The following is a 21,717-nucleotide window of genomic DNA, read 5'->3' as shown; positions in this document are numbered from 1 at the left end:
CCCAATCAGGCTGTCTCTCTCTTCCCCCTCAGGCTGTCTCTCTCTCTCTTCCCCCTCAGGCTGTCTCTCTCTCTCTCTCTCTCTCTCTCTTCCCCCTCAGGCTGTCTCTCTCTCTCTTCCCCCTCAGGCTGTCTCTCTCTCTCTTCCCCCTCAGGCTGTCTCTCTCTCTCTTCCCCCTCAGGCTGTCTCTCTCTCTCTTCCCCCTCAGGCTGTCTCTCTCTCTCTCTTCCCCCTCAGGCTGTCTCTCTCTCTTCCCCCTCAGACTGTCTCTCTCTCTCTTCCCCCTCAGGCTGTCTCTCTCTCTCTTCCCCCTCAGGCTGTCTCTCTCTCTCTTCCCCCTAAGGCTGTCTCTCTCTCTCTTCCCAATCAGGCTGTCTCTCTCTTCCCCCGCAGGCTGTCTCTCTCTCTCTTCCCAATCAGGCTGTCTCTCTCGTCCCCCTCAGGCTGTCTCTCTCTCTCTTCCCCCTCAGACTGTCTCTCTCTCTCTTCCCCCTCAGGCTGTCTCTCTCTCTCTTCCCCCTCAGGCTGTCTCTCTCTTCCCCCTCAGGCTGTCTCTCTCTCTCTCTCTTCCCCCTCAGGCTGTCTCTCTCTCTCTTCCCCCTCAGGCTGTCTCTCTCTCTCTTCCCCCTCAGTCTGTCTCTCTCTTCCCCCTCAGGCTGTCTCTCTCTCTCTCTTCCCCCTCAGGCTGTCTCTCTCTCTCTTCCCCCTCAGGCTGTCTCTCTCTCTCTTCCCTTTCAGGCTGTCTCTCTCTCTTCCCTCTCAGGCTGTCTCTCTCTCTTCCCTCTCAGGCTGTCTCTCTCTCTTCCCTCTCAGGCTGTCTCCCTCTCTCTTCCCCCTCAGGCTGTCTCTCTCTCTCTTCCCCCTCAGGCTGTCTCTCTCTCTCTTCCCCCTCAGGCTGTCTCTCTCTCTCTTCCCCCTCAGGCTGTCTCTCTCTCTCTTCCCCCTCAGGCTGTCTCTCTCTCTCTTCCCCCTCAGGCTGTCTCTCTCTCTCTTCCCCCTCAGGCTGTCTCTCTCTCTCTTCCCCCTCAGGCTGTCTCTCTCTCTCTTCCCCCTCAGGCTGTCTCTCTCTCTCTTCCCCCTCAGGCTGTCTCTCTCTCTCTTCCCCCTCAGGCTGTCTCTCTCTCTCTTCCCCCTCAGGCTGTCTCTCTCTCTCTTCCCCCTCAGGCTGTCTCTCTCTCTCTTCCCCCTCAGGCTGTCTCTCTCTCTCTTCCCCCTCAGGCTGTCTCTCTCTCTCTTCCCCCTCAGGCTGTCTCTCTCTCTCTCTTCCCCCTCAGGCTGTCTCTCTCTCTATTCCCCCTCAGGCTGTCTCTCTCTCTCTTCCCCCTCAGGCTGTCTCTCTCTCTCTTCCCCCTCAGGCTGTCTCTCTGTTCCCCCTCAGGCTGTCTCTCTCTTCCCCCTCAGGCTGTCTCTCTGTTCCCCCTCAGGCTGTCTCTCTGTTCCCCCTCAGGCTGTCTCTCTGTTCCCCCTCAGGCTGTCTCTCTGTTCCCCCTCAGGCTGTCTCTCTGTTCCCCCTCAGGCTGTCTCTCTGTTCCCCCTCAGGCTGTCTCTCTGTTCCCCCTCAGGCTGTCTCTCTGTTCCCCCTCAGGCTGTCTCTCTGTTCCCTCTCAGGCTGTCTCTCTGTTCCCTCTCAGGCTGTCTCTCTGTTCCCCCTGAGGCTGTCTCTCTGTTCCCCCTCAGGCTGTCTCTCTGTTCCCTCTCAGGCTGTCTCTCTGTTCCCTCTCAGGCTGTCTCTCTGTTCCCTCTCAGGCTGTCTCTCTCTCTTCCCTCTCAGGCTGTCTCTCTCTCTTCCCTCTCAGGCTGTCTCCCTCTCTCTTCCCCCTCAGGCTGTCTCTCTCTCTCTTCCCCCTCAGGCTGTCTCTCTCTCTCTTCCCCCTCAGGCTGTCTCTCTCTCTCTTCCCCCTCAGGCTGTCTCTCTCTCTCTTCCCCCTCAGGCTGTCTCTCTCTCTCTTCCCCCTCAGGCTGTCTCTCTCTCTCTTCCCCCTCAGGCTGTCTCTCTCTCTCTTCCCCCTCAGGCTGTCTCTCTCTCTCTTCCCCCTCAGGCTGTCTCTCTCTCTCTCTCTCTCTTCCCCCTCAGGCTGTCTCTCTCTCTCTTCCCCCTCAGGCTGTCTCTCTCTCTCTTCCCCCTCAGGCTGTCTCTCTCTCTTCCCCCTCAGGCTGTCTCTCTCTCTCTTCCCCCTCAGGCTGTCTCTCTCTCTCTTCCCCCTCAGGCTGTCTCTCTCTCTCTTCCCCCTCAGGCTGTCTCTCTCTCTCTCTTCCCCCTCAGGCTGTCTCTCTCTCTTCCCCCTCAGACTGTCTCTCTCTCTCTTCCCCCTCAGGCTGTCTCTCTCTCTCTTCCCCCTCAGGCTGTCTCTCTCTCTCTTCCCCCTAAGGCTGTCTCTCTCTCTCTTCCCCCTAAGGCTGTCTCTCTCTCTCTTCCCAATCAGGCTGTCTCTCTCTTCCCCCGCAGGCTGTCTCTCTCTCTCTTCCCCCTCAGGCTGTCTCTCTCTCTCTTCCCCCTCAGGCTGTCTCTCTTTCTCTTCCCCCTAAGGCTGTCTCTCTCTCTCTTCCCAATCAGGCTGTCTCTCTCTTCCCCCTCAGACTGTCTCTCTCTCTCTCTCCCCCTCAGACTGTCTCTCTCTCTCTTCCCCCTCAGGCTGTCTCTCTCTTCCCCCTCAGGCTGTCTCTCTCTTCCCCCTCAGGCTGTCTCTCTCTTCCCCCTCAGGCTGTCTCTCTCTTCCCCCTCAGGCTGTCTCTCTCTTCCCCCTCAGGCTGTCTCTCTCTTCCCCCTCAGGCTGTCTCTCTCTTCCCCCTCAGGCTGTCTCTCTCTTCCCCCTCAGGCTGTCTCTCTCTTCCCCCTCAGGCTGTCTCTCTCTTCCCCCTCAGGCTGTCTCTCTCTTCCCCCTCAGGCTGTCTCTCTCTTCCCCCTCAGGCTGTCTCTCTGTTCCCTCTCAGGCTGTCTCTCTCTTCCCCCTCAGGCTGTCTCTCTGTTCCCTCTCAGGCTGTCTCTCTGTTCCCTCTCAGGCTGTCTCTCTGTTCCCTCTCAGGCTGTCTCTCTGTTCCCTCTCAGGCTGTCTCTCTCTTCCCCCCCAGGCTGTCTTTCTCTTCCCCCTCAGGCTGTCTTTCTCTTCCCCCTCAGGCTGTCTCTCTCGTCCCCTTCAGGCTGTCTCTCTCTCTCTTCCCCCTCAGGCTGTCTCTCTCTCTCTTCCCCCTCAGACTGTCTCTCTCTCTCTTCCCCCTCAGGCTGTCTCTCTCTTCCCCCTCAAGCTGTCTCTCTCTCTCTCTCTTCCCCCTCAGGCTGTCTCTCTCTCTCTCTTCCCCCGCAAGCTGTCTCTCTCTTCCCCCTCAGGCTGTCTCTCTCTTCCCCCTCAGGCTGTCTCTCTCTTCCCCCTCAGGCTGTCTCTCTCTTTCCCCTCAGGCTGTCTCTCTCTTCCCCCTCAGGCTGTCTCTCTGTTCCCTCTCAGGCTGTCTCTCTCTTCCCTCTCAGGCTGTCTCTCTCTCTTCCCTCTCAGGCTGTCTCTCTCTCTTCCCTCTCAGGCTGTCTCTCTCTCTTCCCTCTCAGGCTGTCTCTCTCTCTTCCCCCTCAGGCTGTCTCTCTCTCTTCCCCCTCAGACTGTCTCTCTCTCTCTTCCCCCTCAGACTGTCTCTCTCTCTCTTCCCCCTCAGGCTGTCTCTCTCTCTCTTCCCCCTCAGGCTGTCTCTCTCTCTCTTCCCCCTCAGGCTGACTCTCTCTCTCTTCCCCCTCAGGCTGTCTCTCTCTCTCTTCCCCCTCAGGCTGTCTCTCTCTCTCTTCCCCCTCAGGCTGACTCTCTCTCTCTTCCCCCTCAGGCTGTCTCTCTCTCTCTTCCCCCTAAGGCTGTCTCTCTCTCTCTTCCCCCTCAGACTGTCTCTCTCTCTCTTCCCTCTCAGGCTGTCTCTCTCTCTTCCCTCTCAGGCTGTCTCTCTCTCTTCCCTCTCAGGCTGTCTCTCTCTCTTCCCTCTCAGGCTGTCTCTCTCTCTTCCCTCTCAGGCTGTCTCCCTCTCTCTTCCCCCTCAGGCTGTCTCTCTCTCTCTTCCCCCTCAGGCTGTCTCTCTCTCTCTTCCCCCTCAGGCTGTCTCTCTCTCTCTTCCCCCTCAGGCTGTCTCTCTCTCTCTTCCCCCTCAGGCTGTCTCTCTCTCTCTTCCCCCTCAGGCTGTCTCTCTCTCTCTTCCCCCTCAGGCTGTCTCTCTCTCTCTTCCCCCTCAGGCTGTCTCTCTCTCTCTTCCCCCTCAGGCTGTCTCTCTCTCTCTTCCCCCTCAGACTGTCTCTCTCTCTCTTCCCCCTCAGGCTGTCTCTCTCTCTCTTCCCCCTCAGGCTGTCTCTCTCTCTCTTCCCCCTAAGGCTGTCTCTCTCTCTCTTCCCCCTAAGGCTGTCTCTCTCTCTCTTCCCAATCAGGCTGTCTCTCTCTTCCCCCTCAGGCTGTCTCTCTCTCTCTTCCCCCTCAGACTGTCTCTCTCTCTCTTCCCCCTCAGGCTGTCTTTCTCTCTCTTCCCCCTCAGGCTGTCTCTCTCTTCCCCCTCAGGCTGTCTCTCTCTCTCTTCCCCCTCAGACTGTCTCTCTGTTCCCCCTCAGGCTGTCTCTCTGTTCCCCCTCAGGCTGTCTCTCTCTTCCCCCTCAGGCTGTCTCTCTCTTCCCCCTCAGGCTGTCTCTCTCTTCCCCCTCAGGCTGTCTCTCTCTTCCCCCTCAGGCTGTCTCTCTGTTCCCCCTCAGGCTGTCTCTCTGTTCCCCCTCAGGCTGTCTCTCTGTTCCCCCTCAGGCTGTCTCTCTCTTCCCCCTCAGGCTGTCTCTCTCTTCCCCCTCAGGCTGTCTCTCTCTTCCCCCTCAGGCTGTCTCTCTCTTCCCCCTCAGGCTGTCTCTCTCTTCCCCCTCAGGCTGTCTCTCTCTTCCCCCTCAGGCTGTCTCTCTCTTCCCCCTCAGGCTGTCTCTCTGTTCCCTCTCAGGCTGTCTCTCTCTTCCCCCTCAGGCTGTCTCTCTGTTCCCTCTCAGGCTGTCTCTCTGTTCCCTCTCAGGCTGTCTCTCTGTTCCCTCTCAGGCTGTCTCTCTGTTCCCTCTCAGGCTGTCTCTCTCTTCCCCCCCAGGCTGTCTTTCTCTTCCCCCTCAGGCTGTCTCTCTGTTCCCCCTCAGACTGTCTCTCTGTTCCCCCCGAGGCTGTCTCTCTGTTCCCTCTCAGGCTGTCTCTCTGTTCCCTCTCAGGCTGTCTCTCTCTCTTCCCTCTCAGGCTGTCTCTCTCTCTTCCCTCTCAGGCTGTCTCTCTCTCTTCCCTCTCAGGCTGTCTCTCTCTCTTCCCCCTCAGGCTGTCTCTCTCTCTCTTCCCCCTCAGACTGTCTCTCTCTCTCTTCCCCCTCAGGCTGTCTCTCTCTCTCTTCCCCCTCAGGCTGTCTCTCTCTCTCTTCCCCCTCAGGCTGTCTCTCTCTCTCTTCCCCCTCAGGCTGTCTCTCTCTCTCTTCCCCCTAAGGCTGTCTCTCTCTCTCTTCCCAATCAGGCTGTCTCTCTCTTCCCCCTCAGGCTGTCTCTCTCTCTCTTCCCCCTCAGACTGTCTCTCTCTCTCTTCCCTCTCAGGCTGTCTCTCTCTCTTCCCTCTCAGGCTGTCTCTCTCTCTTCCCTCTCAGGCTGTCTCTCTCTCTTCCCTCTCAGGCTGTCTCTCTCTCTTCCCTCTCAGGCTGTCTCCCTCTCTCTTCCCCCTCAGGCTGTCTCTCTCTCTCTTCCCCCTCAGGCTGTCTCTCTCTCTCTTCCCCCTCAGGCTGTCTCTCTCTCTCTTCCCCCTCAGGCTGTCTCTCTCTCTCTTCCCCCTCAGACTGTCTCTCTCTCTCTTCCCCCTCAGGCTGTCTCTCTCTCTCTTCCCCCTCAGACTGTCTCTCTCTCTCTTCCCCCTCAGGCTGTCTCTCTCTCTCTTCACCCTCAGGCTGTCTCTCTCTCTCTTCCCCCTAAGGCTGTCTCTCTCTCTCTTCCCAATCAGGCTGTCTCTCTCTTCCCCCTCAGGCTGTCTCTCTCTCTCTTCCCCCTCAGACTGTCTCTCTCTCTCTTCCCCCTCAGGCTGTCTTTCTCTCTCTTCCCCCTCAGGCTGTCTCTCTCTTCCCCCTCAGGCTGTCTCTCTCTCTCTCTTCCCCCTCAGGCTGTCTCTCTCTCTCTTCCCCCTCAGGCTGTCTCTCTCTCTCTTCCCCCTCAGGCTGTCTCTCTCTTCCCCCTCAGGCTGTCTCTCTCTCTCTTCCCCCTCAGGCTGTCTCTCTCTCTCTTCCCCCTCAGGCTGTCTCTCTCTCTCTTCCCCCTCAGGCTGTCTCTCTCTCTCTTCCCCCTCAGGCTGTCTCTCTCTCTCTTCCCCCTCAGGCTGTCTCTCTCTCTCTTCCCCCTCAGGCTCTCTCTCTCTCTTCCCCCTCAGGCTGTCTCTCTCTCTCTTCCCCCTCAGGCTGTCTCTCTCTCTCTTCCCCCTCAGGCTCTCTCTCTCTCTTCCCCCTCAGGCTGTCTCTCTCTCTCTCTTCCCCCTCAGGCTGTCTCTCTCTCTCTTCCCCCTCAGGCTGTCTCTCTCTCTCTTCCCCCTCAGCCTGTCTCTCTCTCTCTTCCCCCTCAGGCTGTCTCTCTCTCTCTTCCCCCTCAGGCTGTCTCTCTCTCTCTTCCCCCTCAGACTGTCTCTCTGTTCCCCCTCAGGCTGTCTCTCTGTGCCCCCTCAGGCTGTCTCTCTGTTCCCCCTCAGGCTGTCTCTCTGTTCCCCCTCAGGCTGTCTCTCTGTTCCCCCTCAGGCTGTCTCTCTGTTCCCCCTCAGGCTGTCTCTCTGTTCCCCCTCAGGCTGTCTCTCTGTTCCCCCTCAGGCTGTCTCTCTGTTCCCCCTCAGGCTGTCTCTCTGTTCCCCCTGAGGCTGTCTCTCTGTTCCCCCTCAGGCTGTCTCTCTGTTCCCCCTCAGGCTGTCTCTCTGTTCCCTCTCAGGCTGTCTCTCTGTTCCCCCTCAGGCTGTCTCTCTGTTCCCTCTCAGGCTGTCTCTCTGTTCCCTCTCAGACTGTCTCTCTGTTCCCTCTCAGGCTGTCTCTCTCTCTTCCCTCTCAGGCTGTCTCTCTCTCTTCCCTCTCAGGCTGTCTCTCTCTCTTCCCTCTCAGGCTGTCTCTCTCTCTTCCCTCTCAGGCTGTCTCCCTCTCTCTTCCCCCTCAGGCTGTCTCTCTCTCTCTCTTCCTCCTCAGGCTGTCTCTCTCTCTCTTCCCCCTCAGGCTGTCTCTCTCTCTCTTCCCCCTCAGGCTGTCTCTCTCTCTTCCCCCTCAGGCTGTCTCTCTCTCTCTTCCCCCTCAGGCTGTCTCTCTCTCTCTTCCCCCTCAGGCTGTCTCTCTCTCTCTTCCCCCTCAGGCTGTCTCTCTCTCTCTTCCCCCTCAGGCTGTCTCTCTCTCTCTTCCCCCTCAGGCTGTCTCTCTCTCTCTTCCCCCTCAGGCTGTCTCTCTCTCTCTTCCCACTCAGGCTGTCTCTCTCTCTCTTCCCCCTCAGGCTGCCTCTCTCTCTCTTCCCACTCAGGCTGCCTCTCTCTCTCTTCCCCCTCAGGCTGTCTCTCTCTCTCTACCCCCTCAGGCTGTCTCTCTCTCTCTCTTCCCCCTAAGGCTGTCTCTCTCTCTCTTCCCAATCAGGCTGTCTCTCTCTTCCCCCTCAGGCTGTCTCTCTCTCTCTTCCCAATCAGGCTGTCTCTCTCTTCCCCCTCAGGCTGTCTCTCTCTCTCTTCCCCCTCAGGCTGTCTCTCTCTCTCTTCCCCCTCAGGCTGTCTCTCTCTCTCTTCCCCCTCAGGCTGTCTCTCTCTCTCTTCCCCCTCAGGCTGTCTCTCTCTCTCTTCCCCCTCAGGCTGTCTCTCTCTCTCTTCCCCCTCAGGCTGTCTCTCTCTCTCTTCCCCCTCAGGCTGTCTCTCTCTCTCTTCCCCCTCAGGCTGTCTCTCTCTCTCTTCCCCCTCAGGCTGTCTCTCTCTCTCTTCCCCCTCAGGCTGTCTCTCTCTCTCTTCCCCCTAAGGCTGTCTCTCTCTCTCTTCCCAATCAGGCTGTCTCTCTCTTCCCCCTCAGGCTGTCTCTCTCTCTCTTCCCAATCAGGCTGTCTCTCTCTTCCCCCTCAGGCTGTCTCTCTCTTCCCCCTCAGGCTGTCTCTCTCTCTCTTCCCCCTCAGGCTGTCTCTCTCTCTCTTCCCCCTCAGGCTGTCTCTCTCTTCCCCCTCAGGCTGTCTCTCTCTTCCCCCTCAGGCTGTCTCTCTCTTCCCCCTCAGGCTGTCTCTCTCTTCCCCCTCAGGCTGTCTCTCTCCTCCCCCTCAGGCTGTCTCTCTCTTCCCCCTCAGGCTGTCTCTCTCTTCCCCCTCAGGCTGTCTCTCTGTTCCCCCTCAGGCTGTCTCTCTGTTCCCCCTCAGGCTGTCTCTCTGTTCCCCCTCAGGCTGTCTCTCTGTTCCCCCTCAGGCTGTCTCTCTGTTCCCTCTCAGGCTGTCTCTCTGTTCCCTCTCAGGCTGTCTCTCTGTTCCCTCTCAGGCTGTCTCTCTCTCTTCCCTCTCAGGCTGTCTCTCTCTCTTCCCTCTCAGGCTGTCTCTCTCTCTTCCCTCTCAGGCTGTCTCTCTCTCTTCCCTCTCAGGCTGTCTCTCTCTCTTCCCTCTCAGGCTGTCTCTCTCTCTTCCCTCTCAGGCTGTCTCTCTCTCTTCCCTCTCAGGCTGTCTCTCTCTCTTCCCTCTCAGGCTGTCTCCCTCTCTCTTCCCCCTCAGGCTGTCTCTCTCTCTCTTCCCCCTCAGGCTGTCTCTCTCTCTCTTCCCCCTCAGGCTGTCTCTCTCTCTCTTCCCCCCTCAGGCTGTCTCTCTCTCTCTTCCCCCTCAGGCTGTCTCTCTCTCTCTCTTCCCCCTCAGGCTGTCTCTCTCTCTCTTCCCCCTCAGGCTGTCTCTCTCTCTCTTCCCCCTCAGACTGTCTCTCTCTCTCTTCCCCCTCAGGCTGTCTCTCTCTCTCTTCCCCCTCAGGCTGTCTCTCTCTCTCTTCCCCCTCAGACTGTCTCTCTCTCTCTTCCCCCTCAGGCTGTCTCTCTCTCTCTTCCCCCTCAGGCTGTCTCTCTCTTCCCCCTCAGGCTGTCTCTCTCTCTCTTCCCCCTAAGGCTGTCTCTCTCTCTCTTCCCAATCAGGCTGTCTCTCTCTTCCCCCTCAGGCTGTTTCTCTCTCTCTTCCCCCTCAGACTGTCTCTCTCTCTCTTCCCCCTCAGACTGTCTCTCTCTCTCTTCCCCCTCAGGCTGTCTCTCTCTCTCTTCCCCCTCAGGCTGTCTCTCTCTTCCCCCTCAGGCTGTCTCTCTTTTCCCCCTCAGGCTGTCTCTCTCTTCCCCCTCAGGCTGTCTCTCTCTTCCCCCTCAGGCTGTCTCTCTCTTCCCCCTCAGGCTGTCTCTCTCTTCCCCCTCAGGCTGTCTCTCTCTTCCCCCTCAGGCTGTCTCTCTGTTCCCTCTCAGGCTGTCTCTCTGTTCCCTCTCAGGCTGTCTCTCTGTTCCCTCTCAGGCTGTCTCTCTCTTCCCCCTCAGGCTGTCTCTCTGTTCCCTCTCAGGCTGTCTCTCTGTTCCCTCTCAGGCTGTCTCTCTGTTCCCTCTCAGGCTGTCTCTCTGTTCCCTCTCAGGCTGTCTCTCTCTTCCCCCTCAGGCTGTCTCTCTCTCTCTTCCCTCTCAGGCTGTCTCTCTCTTCCCCCTCAGGCTGTCTCTCTCTCTCTTCCCCCTCAGGCTGTCTCTCTCTCTCTTCCCCCTCAGACTGTCTCTCTCTCTCTTCCCCCTCAGGCTGTCTCTCTCTCTCTTCCCCCTCAGGCTGTCTCTCTCTCTCTTCCCCCTCAGGCTGTCTCTCTCTCTCTTCCCCCTAAGGCTGTCTCTCTCTCTCTTCCCAATCAGGCTGTCTCTCTCTTCCCCCTCAGGCTGTCTCTCTCTCTCTTCCCCCTCAGACTGTCTCTCTCTCTCTTCCCCCTCAGGCTGTCTCTCTCTCTCTTCCCCCTCAGGCTGTCTCTCTCTTCCCCCTCAGGCTGTCTCTCTCTCTCTTCCCCCTAAGGCTGTCTCTCTCTCTCTTCCCAATCAGGCTGTCTCTCTCTTCCCCCTCAGGCTGTCTCTCTCTCTCTTCCCCCTCAGACTGTCTCTCTCTCTCTTCCCCCTCAGGCTGTCTCTCTCTCTCTTCCCCTCAGGCTGTCTCTCTCTCTCTTCCCCCTCAGGCTGTCTCTCTCTTCCCCCTCAGGCTGTCTCTCTTTTCCCCCTCAGGCTGTCTCTCTCTTCCCCCTCAGGCTGTCTCTCTCTTCCCCCTCAGGCTGTCTCTCTCTTCCCCCTCAGGCTGTCTCTCTCTTCCCCCTCAGGCTGTCTCTCTCTTCCCCCTCAGGCTGTCTCTCTCTTCCCCCTCAGGCTGTCTCTCTGTTCCCTCTCAGGCTGTCTCTCTGTTCCCTCTCAGGCTGTCTCTCTGTTCCCTCTCAGGCTGTCTCTCTCTTCCCCCTCAGGCTGTCTCTCTGTTCCCTCTCAGGCTGTCTCTCTGTTCCCTCTCAGGCTGTCTCTCTGTTCCCTCTCAGGCTGTCTCTCTGTTCCCTCTCAGGCTGTCTCTCTCTTCCCCCTCAGGCTGTCTCTCTCTTCCCCCTCAGGCTGTCTCTCTCGTCCCCTTCAGGCTGTCTCTCTCTCTCTTCCCCCTCAGGCTGTCTCTCTCTCTCTTCCCCCTCAGACTGTCTCTCTCTCTCTTCCCCCTCAGGCTGTCTCTCTCTTCCCCCTCAAGCTGTCTCTCTCTCTCTCTCTTCCCCCTCAGGCTGTCTCTCTCTCTCTCTTCCCCCTCAGGCTGTCTCTCTCTTCCCCCTCAGGCTGTCTCTCTCTTCCCCCTCAGGCTGTCTCTCTCTTCCCCCTCAGGCTGTCTCTCTCTTCCCCCTCAGGCTGTCTCTCTTCCCCCTCAGGCTGTCTCTCTCTTCCCCCTCAGGCTGTCTCTCTGTTCCCCCTCAGGCTGTCTCTCTTCCCCCTCAGGCTGTCTCTCTCTTCCCCCTCAGGCTGTCTCTCTGTTCCCCCTCAGGCTGTCTCTCTGTTCCCCCTCAGGCTGTCTCTCTGTTCCCCCTCAGGCTGTCTCTCTCTTCCCCCTCAGGCTGTCTCTCTCTCTTCCCCCTCAGGCTGTCTCTCTCTCTTCCCTCTCAGGCTGTCTCTCTGTTCCCTCTCAGGCTGTCTCTCTCTTCCCCCTCAGGCTGTCTCTCTGTTCCCTCTCAGGCTGTCTCTCTGTTCCCTCTCAGGCTGTCTCTCTGTTCCCTCTCAGGCTGTCTCTCTGTTCCCTCTCAGGCTGTCTCTCTCTTCCCCCTCAGGCTGTCTCTCTCTCTCTTCCCTCTCAGGCTGTCTCTCTCTTCCCCCTCAGGCTGTCTCTCTCTCTCTTCCCCCTCAGGCTGTCTCTCTCTCTCTTCCCCCTCAGACTGTCTCTCTCTCTCTTCCCCCTCAGGCTGTCTCTCTCTCTCTTCCCCCTCAGGCTGTCTCTCTCTCTCTTCCCCCTCAGGCTGTCTCTCTCTCTCTTCCCCCTAAGGCTGTCTCTCTCTCTCTTCCCAATCAGGCTGTCTCTCTCTTCCCCCTCAGGCTGTCTCTCTCTCTCTTCCCCCTCAGACTGTCTCTCTCTCTCTTCCCCCTCAGGCTGTCTCTCTCTCTCTTCCCCCTCAGGCTGTCTCTCTCTTCCCCCTCAGGCTGTCTCTCTCTTCCCCCTAAGGCTGTCTCTCTCTCTCTTCCCAATCAGGCTGTCTCTCTCTTCCCCCTCAGGCTGTTTCTCTCTCTCTTCCCCCTCAGACTGTCTCTCTCTCTCTTCCCCCTCAGGCTGTCTCTCTCTCTCTTCCCCCTCAGGCTGTCTCTCTCTCTCTTCCCCCTCAGGCTGTCTCTCTCTTCCCCCTCAGGCTGTCTCTCTTTTCCCCCTCAGGCTGTCTCTCTCTTCCCCCTCAGGCTGTCTCTCTCTTCCCCCTCAGGCTGTCTCTCTCTTCCCCCTCAGGCTGTCTCTCTCTTCCCCCTCAGGCTGTCTCTCTCTTCCCCCTCAGGCTGTCTCTCTCTTCCCCCTCAGGCTGTCTCTCTGTTCCCTCTCAGGCTGTCTCTCTGTTCCCTCTCAGGCTGTCTCTCTGTTCCCTCTCAGGCTGTCTCTCTCTTCCCCCTCAGGCTGTCTCTCTGTTCCCTCTCAGGCTGTCTCTCTGTTCCCTCTCAGGCTGTCTCTCTGTTCCCTCTCAGGCTGTCTCTCTGTTCCCTCTCAGGCTGTCTCTCTCTTCCCCCTCAGGCTGTCTCTCTCTCTTCCCCCTCAGGCTGTCTCTCTCTCTTCCCTCTCAGGCTGTCTCTCTGTTCCCTCTCAGGCTGTCTCTCTCTTCCCCCTCAGGCTGTCTCTCTGTTCCCTCTCAGGCTGTCTCTCTGTTCCCTCTCAGGCTGTCTCTCTGTTCCCTCTCAGGCTGTCTCTCTGTTCCCTCTCAGGCTGTCTCTCTCTTCCCCCTCAGGCTGTCTCTCTCTCTCTTCCCTCTCAGGCTGTCTCTCTCTTCCCCCTCAGGCTGTCTCTCTCTCTCTTCCCCCTCAGGCTGTCTCTCTCTCTCTTCCCCCTCAGACTGTCTCTCTCTCTCTTCCCCCTCAGGCTGTCTCTCTCTCTCTTCCCCCTCAGGCTGTCTCTCTCTCTCTTCCCCCTCAGGCTGTCTCTCTCTCTCTTCCCCCTAAGGCTGTCTCTCTCTCTCTTCCCAATCAGGCTGTCTCTCTCTTCCCCCTCAGGCTGTCTCTCTCTCTCTTCCCCCTCAGACTGTCTCTCTCTCTCTTCCCCCTCAGGCTGTCTCTCTCTCTCTTCCCCCTCAGGCTGTCTCTCTCTTCCCCCTCAGGCTGTCTCTCTCTCTCTTCCCCCTAAGGCTGTCTCTCTCTCTCTTCCCAATCAGGCTGTCTCTCTCTTCCCCCTCAGGCTGTTTCTCTCTCTCTTCCCCCTCAGACTGTCTCTCTCTCTCTTCCCCCTCAGGCTGTCTCTCTCTCTCTTCCCCTCAGGCTGTCTCTCTCTCTCTTCCCCCTCAGGCTGTCTCTCTCTTCCCCCTCAGGCTGTCTCTCTTTTCCCCCTCAGGCTGTCTCTCTCTTCCCCCTCAGGCTGTCTCTCTCTTCCCCCTCAGGCTGTCTCTCTCTTCCCCCTCAGGCTGTCTCTCTCTTCCCCCTCAGGCTGTCTCTCTCTTCCCCCTCAGGCTGTCTCTCTCTTCCCCCTCAGGCTGTCTCTCTGTTCCCTCTCAGGCTGTCTCTCTGTTCCCTCTCAGGCTGTCTCTCTGTTCCCTCTCAGGCTGTCTCTCTCTTCCCCCTCAGGCTGTCTCTCTGTTCCCTCTCAGGCTGTCTCTCTGTTCCCTCTCAGGCTGTCTCTCTGTTCCCTCTCAGGCTGTCTCTCTGTTCCCTCTCAGGCTGTCTCTCTCTTCCCCCTCAGGCTGTCTCTCTCTTCCCCCTCAGGCTGTCTCTCTCGTCCCCTTCAGGCTGTCTCTCTCTCTCTTCCCCCTCAGGCTGTCTCTCTCTCTCTTCCCCCTCAGACTGTCTCTCTCTCTCTTCCCCCTCAGGCTGTCTCTCTCTTCCCCCTCAAGCTGTCTCTCTCTCTCTCTCTTCCCCCTCAGGCTGTCTCTCTCTCTCTCTTCCCCTCAGGCTGTCTCTCTCTTCCCCCTCAGGCTGTCTCTCTCTTCCCCCTCAGGCTGTCTCTCTCTTCCCCCTCAGGCTGTCTCTCTCTTCCCCCTCAGGCTGTCTCTCTTCCCCCTCAGGCTGTCTCTCTCTTCCCCCTCAGGCTGTCTCTCTGTTCCCCCTCAGGCTGTCTCTCTTCCCCCTCAGGCTGTCTCTCTCTTCCCCCTCAGGCTGTCTCTCTGTTCCCCCTCAGGCTGTCTCTCTGTTCCCCCTCAGGCTGTCTCTCTGTTCCCCCTCAGGCTGTCTCTCTCTTCCCCCTCAGGCTGTCTCTCTCTCTTCCCCCTCAGGCTGTCTCTCTCTCTTCCCCCTCAGGCTGTCTCTCTCTTCCCCCTCAGGCTGTCTCTCTCTTCCCCCTCAGGCTGTCTCTCTCTTCCCCCTCAGGCTGTCTCTCTCTTCCCCCTCAGGCTGTCTCACAGCTGTTGCTGTACAGATGCTGCCCCATATTCTCCCTCACCGGGGCGCTCTCTTTCCGGCGCCGCCCGCACAGAACAAACCGCCCCTTATAACCCGTCTCGCGACCCAGCCAAATTCCAACAGTTCCGGAACTGTTGCGAAAGAGCGCGGTGATGTCACACAGTGCAGGGATGTCACAGAGCGTGGTGATGTCACCCAGTGCAGTGATGTCACAGAGCGTGGTGATGTCACCCAGTGCAGGGATGTCAGAGAGTGTGGTGATGTCACCCAGTGCAGTGATGTCACAGAGCGTGGTGATGTCACACAGTGCAGGGATGTCACAGAGCGTGGTGATGTCACACAGTGCAGTGATGTCACAGAGCGCTGTGATGTCATACAATATTGTGATGTCAAATGTTCCATCATTCTCTCACATCTCCCCCCCCCCCCCCACAGAAGCGCTGGGAAAACCTGCGGATTTTGTCTCTGAAAGAGCCAGAGGGAGAGAACCTGTATGAGGTAAGACCCCCCCCAACAGGGAGACCCCCCACTCACCACCTTCCCCTCACTGATACTGAACCCCCCCAACAGGGAGACCCCCCACTCCCCACCTTCCCCTCACTGATACTGAACCCACCCCCCCAACAGGGAGACCCCCCACTCCCCACCTTCCCCTCACTGATACTGCCCCCCCAACAGGGAGACCCCCTACTCCCACCTTCCCCTCACTGATACTGACCCCCCCCCAACAGGGAGATCCCCCACTCCCCACCTTCCCCTCACTGATACTGAACCCCCCCCCCAACAGGGAGACCCCCCACTCCCCACCTTCCCCTCACTGATACTGACCCCCCCCCCAACAGGGAGACCCCCCACTCCCCACCTTCCCCTCACTGATACTGACCCCCCCCAACAGGGAGACCCCCCACTCCCCACCTTCCCCTCACTGATACTGACCCCCCCCCCCCAACAGGGAGACCCCCCACTCCCCACCTTCCCCTCAGTGATACTGACCCCCCCCCCAACAGGGAGACCCCAAACTCCCCACCTTCCCCTCACTGATACTGACCCCCCCCCCAACAGGGAGACCCCCCATTCCCCACCGATACTGACCCCCCCCCCCCCAACAGGGAGACCTCCCAATCCCCACCTTCCCCTCACTGATACTGACCCCCCTCCCCAACAGGGAGACCCCCCACTCCCCACCGATACTGACCCACCCCCCAACAGGGAGACCCCCCACTCCCCACCTTCCCCTCACTGATACTGAACCCCCCCCCAACAGGGAGACCCCCCACTCCCCACATTCCCCTCACTGATACTGAACCCCCCCCCAACAGGGAGACCCCCCACTCCCCACCTTCCCCTCACTGATACTGACCCCCCCCCAACAGGGAGACCCCCCACTCTCCACCGATACTGACCCCCCCCCCCAACAGGGAGACCCCCCACTCCCCACCTTCCCCTTACTGATACTGACCCCCCCCCCAACAGGGAGACCCCCCACTCCCCACCGATACTGACCCCCCCCCAACAGGGAGACCCACCACTCCCCACCTTCCCCTCACTGATACTGAACCCCCCCCCAACAGGGAGATCCCCCACTCCCCACCTTCCCCTCACTGATACTGAACCCCCCCCCAACAGGGAGACCCCCCACTCCCCACCTTCCCCTCACTGATACTGATCCCCACCCCCAGCAGGGAGACCCCCCACTCCCCACCTTCCCCTCACTGATACTGACCCCCCCCCAACAGGGAGACCCCCCACTCCCCACCTTCCCCTCACTGATACTGAACCCCCCCCCCCAACTGGGAGACCCCCCACTCCCCACCTTCCCCTCAGATACTGAACCCCCCCAACAGGGAGACCCCCCACTCCCCACCTTCCCCTCAGATACTGTACCCCCCCCCCCAACAGGGAGACCCCCCCTCCCCACCTTCCCCTCAGATACTGTACCCCCCCCCCCAACAGGGAGACCCCCCCTCCCCACCTTCCCCTCACTGATACTGAACCCCCCCCCCAACAGGGAGATCCCCCACTCCCCACCTTCCCCTCACTGATACTGAACCCCCCCCCAACAGGGAGACCCCCCACTCCCCACCTTCCCCTCACTGATACTGACTCCCCCCCAACAGGGAGACCCCCCACTCCCCACCATCCCCTCACTGATACTGACCCCCCCCAACAGGGAGACCCCCCACTCCCCACCTTCCCCTCACTGATACTTAACCCCCCCCCCCAAAAAGGGAGACCCCCACTCCCCAACTTCCCCTCACTGATACTGAACCCCCCCAACAGGGAGACCCCCCACTCCCCACCTTCCCCTCACTGATACTGAACCCCCCCCCAACAGGGAGACCCCCCACTCCCCACCTTCCCCTCACTGATACTGAACCCCCCCCCCAACAGGGAGACCCCCCACTCCCCACCTTCCCCTCACTGATACTGAACCCCCCCCCAACAGGGAGACCCCCCACTCCCCACCTTCCCCTCACTGATACTGAACCCCCCCAACAGGGAGACCCCCTACTCCCCACCTTCCCCTCACTGATACTGAACCCCCCCCCCAACAGGGAGACCCCCCACTCCCCACCTTCCCCTCACTGATACTGAACCCCCCCCCCAACAGGGAGACCCCCCACTCCCCACCTTCCCCTCCCTGATACTGACCCCCCCCAACAGGGAGACCCCCCACTCCCCACCTTTCCCTCACTGATACTGACCCCCCCCCCCCAACAGGGAGACCCCCCACTCCCCACCTTCCCCTCACTGATACTGAACCCCCCCCAACAGGGAGACCCCCCACTCCCCACCTTCCCCTCACTGATACTGACACCCCCCAACAGGGAGATCCCCCACTCCCCACCTTCCCCTCACTGATACTGACTCCCCCCCAACAGGGAGACCCCCCACTCCCCACCATCCCCTCACTGATACTGACCCCCCCCAACAGGGAGACCCCCCACTCCCCACCTTCCCCTCACTGATACTTAACCCCCCCCCCCAAAAAGGGAGACCCCCACTCCCCAACTTCCCCTCACTGATACTGAACCCCCCCAACAGGGAGACCCCCCACTCCCCACCTTCCCCTCACTGATACTGAACCCCCCCCCAACAGGGAGACCCCCCACTCCCCACCTTCCCCTCACTGATACTGAACCCCCCGCCCAACAGGGAGACCCCCCACTCCCCACCTTCCCCTCACTGATACTGAACCCCCCCCCAACAGGGAGACCCCCCACTCCCCACCTTCCCCTCACTGATACTGAACCCCCCCAACAGGGAGACCCCCTACTCCCCACCTTCCCCTCACTGATACTGAACCCCCCCCCCAACAGGGAGACCCCCCACTCCCCACCTTCCCCTCACTGATACTGAACCCCCCCCCCAACAGGGAGACCCCCCACTCCCCACCTTCCCCTCCCTGATACTGACCCCCCCCAACAGGGAGACCCCCCACTCCCCACCTTTCCCTCACTGATACTGACCCCCCCCCCCAACAGGGAGACCCCCCACTCCCCACCTTCCCCTCACTGATACTGAACCCCCCCCAACAGGGAGACCCCCCACTCCCCACCTTCCCCTCACTGATACTGACACCCCCCAACAGGGAGATCCCCCACTCCCCACCTTCCCCTCACTGATACTGACCCCCCCCCAACTGGGAGACCCCCCGCTCCCCACCTTCCCCTCACTGATACTGACCCCCCCCCAACAGGGAGACCTCCCACTCCCCACCTTCCCCTCACTGATACTGAACCCCCCCCCCAACAGGGAGACCCCCCACTCCGCACCTTCCCCTCACTGATACTGACCCCCCCCCCCAACAGGGAGACCCCCCACTCCCCACCTTCCCCTCACTGATACTGAACCCCCCCCCAACACTCCCCATCTTCCCCTCACTGATACTGAACCCCCCCCCCAACAGGGAGATCCCCCACTCCCCACCTTCCCCTCACTGATACTGATCCCACCTTCCCCTCAGATACTGAACCCCCCCCCCCAACAGGGAGACCCCCCACTCCCCACCTTCCCCTCAGATACTGACCCCCCCCCCAACAGGGAGACCCCCCACTCCCCACCTTCCCCTCACTGATACTGAACCCCCCCCAACAGGGAGACCCCCCACTCCCCACCTTCCCCTCACTGATCCCCCCCCCCAACAGGGAGACCCCCCACTCCCCACCTTCCCCTCAGATACTGAAACCCCCCCCCCAACAGGGAGACCCCCCACTCCCCACCTTCCCCTCACTGATACTGAACCCCCCCCAACAGGGATACCCCCCACTCCCCACCTTCCCCTCACTGATACTGAACCCCCCCCCCAACAGGGAGACCCCCCACTCCCCACCTTCCCCTCACTGATACTGACCCCCCCCAACAGGGAGACCCCCCACTCCCCACCTTCCCCTCAGATACTGAACCCCCCCCCCAACAGGGAGACCCCCCACCTTCCCCTCACTGATACTGAACCCCCCCCCAACAGGGAGACCCCCCACTCCCCACCTTCCCCTCACTGATACTGAACCCCCCCCCCCAACAGGGAGACCCCCCACTCCCCACCTTCCCCTCACTGATACTGACCCCCCCCCACATACAGGGAGACCCCCCACTCCCCACCTTCCCCTCACTGATACTGAACCCCCCCCCCAACAGGGAGACCCCCCACTCCCCACCTTCCCCTCACTGATACTGACCCCCCCCCCAACAGGGAGACCCCCCACTCCCCACCTTCCCCTCACTGATACTGAACCCCCCCCAACAGGGAGACCCCCCACTCCCCACCTTCCCCTCACTGATACTGAACCCCCCCCCCCAACAGGGAGACCCCCCACTCCCCACCTTCCCCTCACTGATACTGACCCCCCCCCCCTCATACAGGGGCACCTCCCCCCCACACACACTGACACTGCACTTCCCCCACCCACACCCACAGGGACCCTCACTGACGCTGCACCCCTCTCTCTCCTCCCCATCTCTATCTCTCTCCTCCCCCACCTCTCACCTCTCTCTCTCTCTCTCTCACCTCTCTCTCCCAGGGGCTGAATCTGGATGACTGCTCCCTGTATGAGGACATCTCCCGTGGCCTGCAGGCCACGTATGAGGACGTGGGCACCATGCGGGCTTCTGACATCCAGCTGGAGAAGCCCTGAGCGTGTCTCTCGCCTCTGACATGTGGGGTCTCCAGCGCCAGGAAGGGGGAGAGAAAGGGGACTTGGGGAGGAGCGGGGGGGAGGGCAAAGCATTGAACCAAATACAGGACCCAGCCAGCCCTGCAAGCTCGTTAAACAGGACTGGTCGATTAAAGGTGCAGTCCTACTTATTGGTGTAGGCTCAAATAACCGGGTCAGTGTGTGCCGTGTATATAACATGTCTGTGTGTGCGGTGTATGTAACATGCCTGTGTGTGCGGTGTATGTAACATGCCTGTGTGTGCGGTGTATGTAACATGTCTGTTTGCGGTGTATGTAACATGTCTGTGTGTGCGGTGTATGTAACATGCCTGTGTGTGCGGTGTATGTAACATGTCTGTGTGCGGTGTATGTAACATGTCTGTGTGTGCGGTGTATGTAACATGTCTGTGTGTGCGGTGTATGTAACATGTCTGTGTGTGCGGTGTATGTAACATGTCTGTGTGCGGTGTATGTAACATGCCTGTGTGTGCGGTGTATGTAACATGTCTGTGTGCGGTGTATGTAACATGTCTGTGTGTGCGGTGTATGTAACATGTCTGTGTGTGCGGTGTATGTAACATGTCTGTGTGTGCGGTGTATGTAACATGTCTGTGTGTGCGGTGTATGTAACATGTCTGTGTGTGCGGTGTATGTAACATGTCTGTGTGTGCGGTGTATGTAACATGTCTGTGTGCGGTGTATGTAACATGTCTGTGTGTGCGGTGTATGTAACATGGCAGTGTGTGCGGTGTATGTAACATGGCAGTGCGTGCGGTTTATGTAACGTGTCAGTGTGTGCGGTGTATGTAACGAGTCATTGTGTGTGCAGTGTATGTAACGTGTCAGTGTGTGCTGTGTATGTAACGTGTCAGTGTGTGTGCAGTGTATGTAACGTGTTATTGTGTGTGCAGTGTATGTACCGTGTCAGTGTGTTCAGTGTATGTAACGTGTCAGTGTGTGTGCAGTGTATGTAACGTGTCAGTGTGTGTGCAGTGTATTTAAAATGTCAGTGTATGTAACATGTCAGTGTGTGTGCAGTGTATGTAACGTGTCAGTGTGTGCAGTGTATGTAACATGTCAGTGTGTGCAGTGTATGTAATGTGTATGTAACATGTCAGTGTGTGCAGTGTATGTAACGTGCCAGTGTGTGCGGTGTATGTAACCGGCCTGTGAGTGTGATGTATGTAACCGGCCCGCGTGTGCGGTGTATGTAACCGGCCCACATGTAATGTGTATGTAATGTGTCAGTGTGTGCAGTGTATGTAACAGGCCCGTTTAAGCGGTGTATGTAATTGGCCCACGTGTGCTGTGTGTAACGGGCCAGTGTGTGCAGGGTATGTAACGGGCCAGTGTGTGCAGTGTATGTAACAGACCCGCATGCGCGGTGTATGTAACCGGCCCACATGTGCAGTGTATGTAACAGACCCGCATGCGCGGTGTATGTAACCGGCCCGTGTGTGCAGTGTATGTAACAGACCCGCATGCGCGGTGTATGTAACCGGCCCGTGTGTGCAGTGTATGTAACAGACCCGCATGCGCGGTGTATGTAACCGGCCCGTGTGTGCAGTGTATGTAACAGACCTGCATGCGCGGTGTATGTAACCGGCCCGTATGTGCAGTGTATGTAACAGACCCGCATGCGCGGTGTATGTAACCGGCCCGTGTGTGCAGTGTATCTAACGGACCCACATGCGCGGTGTATGTAACCGGCCCGTGTGTGCAGTGTATGTAACAGACCCGCATGCGCGGTGTATGTAACCGGCCCGTGTGTGCAGTGTATGTAACAGAGCCGCATGCGCAGTGTATGTAACCGGCCCATGTGTGCAGTGTATGTAACAGACCCGCATGTGCGGTGTATGTAACCGGCCCGTGTGAGATGTATGTAACGGGAAAGTTCGGCTCTCATACCCAGGTCGGGTTACAATCCCTCAGCGCTTCCCATGCTGCAGTGATCAGGGCTTAGAGCAGTTTAGATTACCAATGCTGTCCCGTGTTACACAAAGGTGGGACGTGGCTCCATGGGACGTGGCTCTGTGGGACTGCACATATAAAACTTCCCATATTAACCCCGCTTCTGCTGGAGGAGAGGGTCAGCCCGCCCTAGGGCCACGTTTTTCAGTGGCAGGGAAATGTGTGACCGGTCCGGTGGAAGGACTGACACCTCTTAGAGAAAGCGGCTATTGCATTTGTTTTTCATTCTTATGTCTCTATTCTAACCGCGCGCGGCGGGGATTCCGGGCTCTTTACTAATCTCTTTTATGATAAGACTGTTTGTAAATGTTGGTATCTACAGGCAAGTTATTAAAGGTGCATTTCCACCCTCCCCCCGAGCCAAACGCCGCTCTGTTCAGCTTTGAGGACCTCCGGTTCCTGAGATAATTACCGGCGGTGTCGGAGCTCCCATATATAGGTAGGCCCACCGCTTTCAGCGTCATCCGCCACTTATTATAGCGTTACGGTATTTCTAAAGATGGTGTCCGCCCTCTCCCCGCCCCACCTACCCGGCACTGCCGGTGGTGTTACCCAGCGGTGACACAGGAGAGTCCAGTCAGGTGGTCCTAATACCG

General features: G+C 59.0%; 1 protein-coding gene across 1 annotated transcript in view; it reads left to right on the top strand.

Moving 5' to 3' along the window:
- The window catches only part of CD79A (CD79a molecule), a 51,319-nt gene extending 29,834 nt beyond the window's left edge, over positions 1–21,485 (top strand). Inside the window, exons 4-5 of the mRNA XM_075606507.1 lie at positions 14,431–14,493; positions 19,017–21,485. Coding sequence (XP_075462622.1) covers positions 14,431–14,493; positions 19,017–19,130 — 177 coding nt within the window. The 3' untranslated portion in view covers positions 19,131–21,485. The remainder of the gene's footprint in view (positions 1–14,430; positions 14,494–19,016) is intronic.
- Positions 21,486–21,717: the final 232 nt, after the last annotated feature.

The sequence above is a fragment of the Ascaphus truei genome, chromosome 6 (assembly GCF_040206685.1).
Source record: "Ascaphus truei isolate aAscTru1 chromosome 6, aAscTru1.hap1, whole genome shotgun sequence".
Classification (NCBI taxonomy): domain Eukaryota; kingdom Metazoa; phylum Chordata; class Amphibia; order Anura; family Ascaphidae; genus Ascaphus; species Ascaphus truei.
The sequence above is the reverse complement of the archived record's forward strand: the minus strand, read 5'-3'. Positions and strand labels throughout refer to the sequence as shown.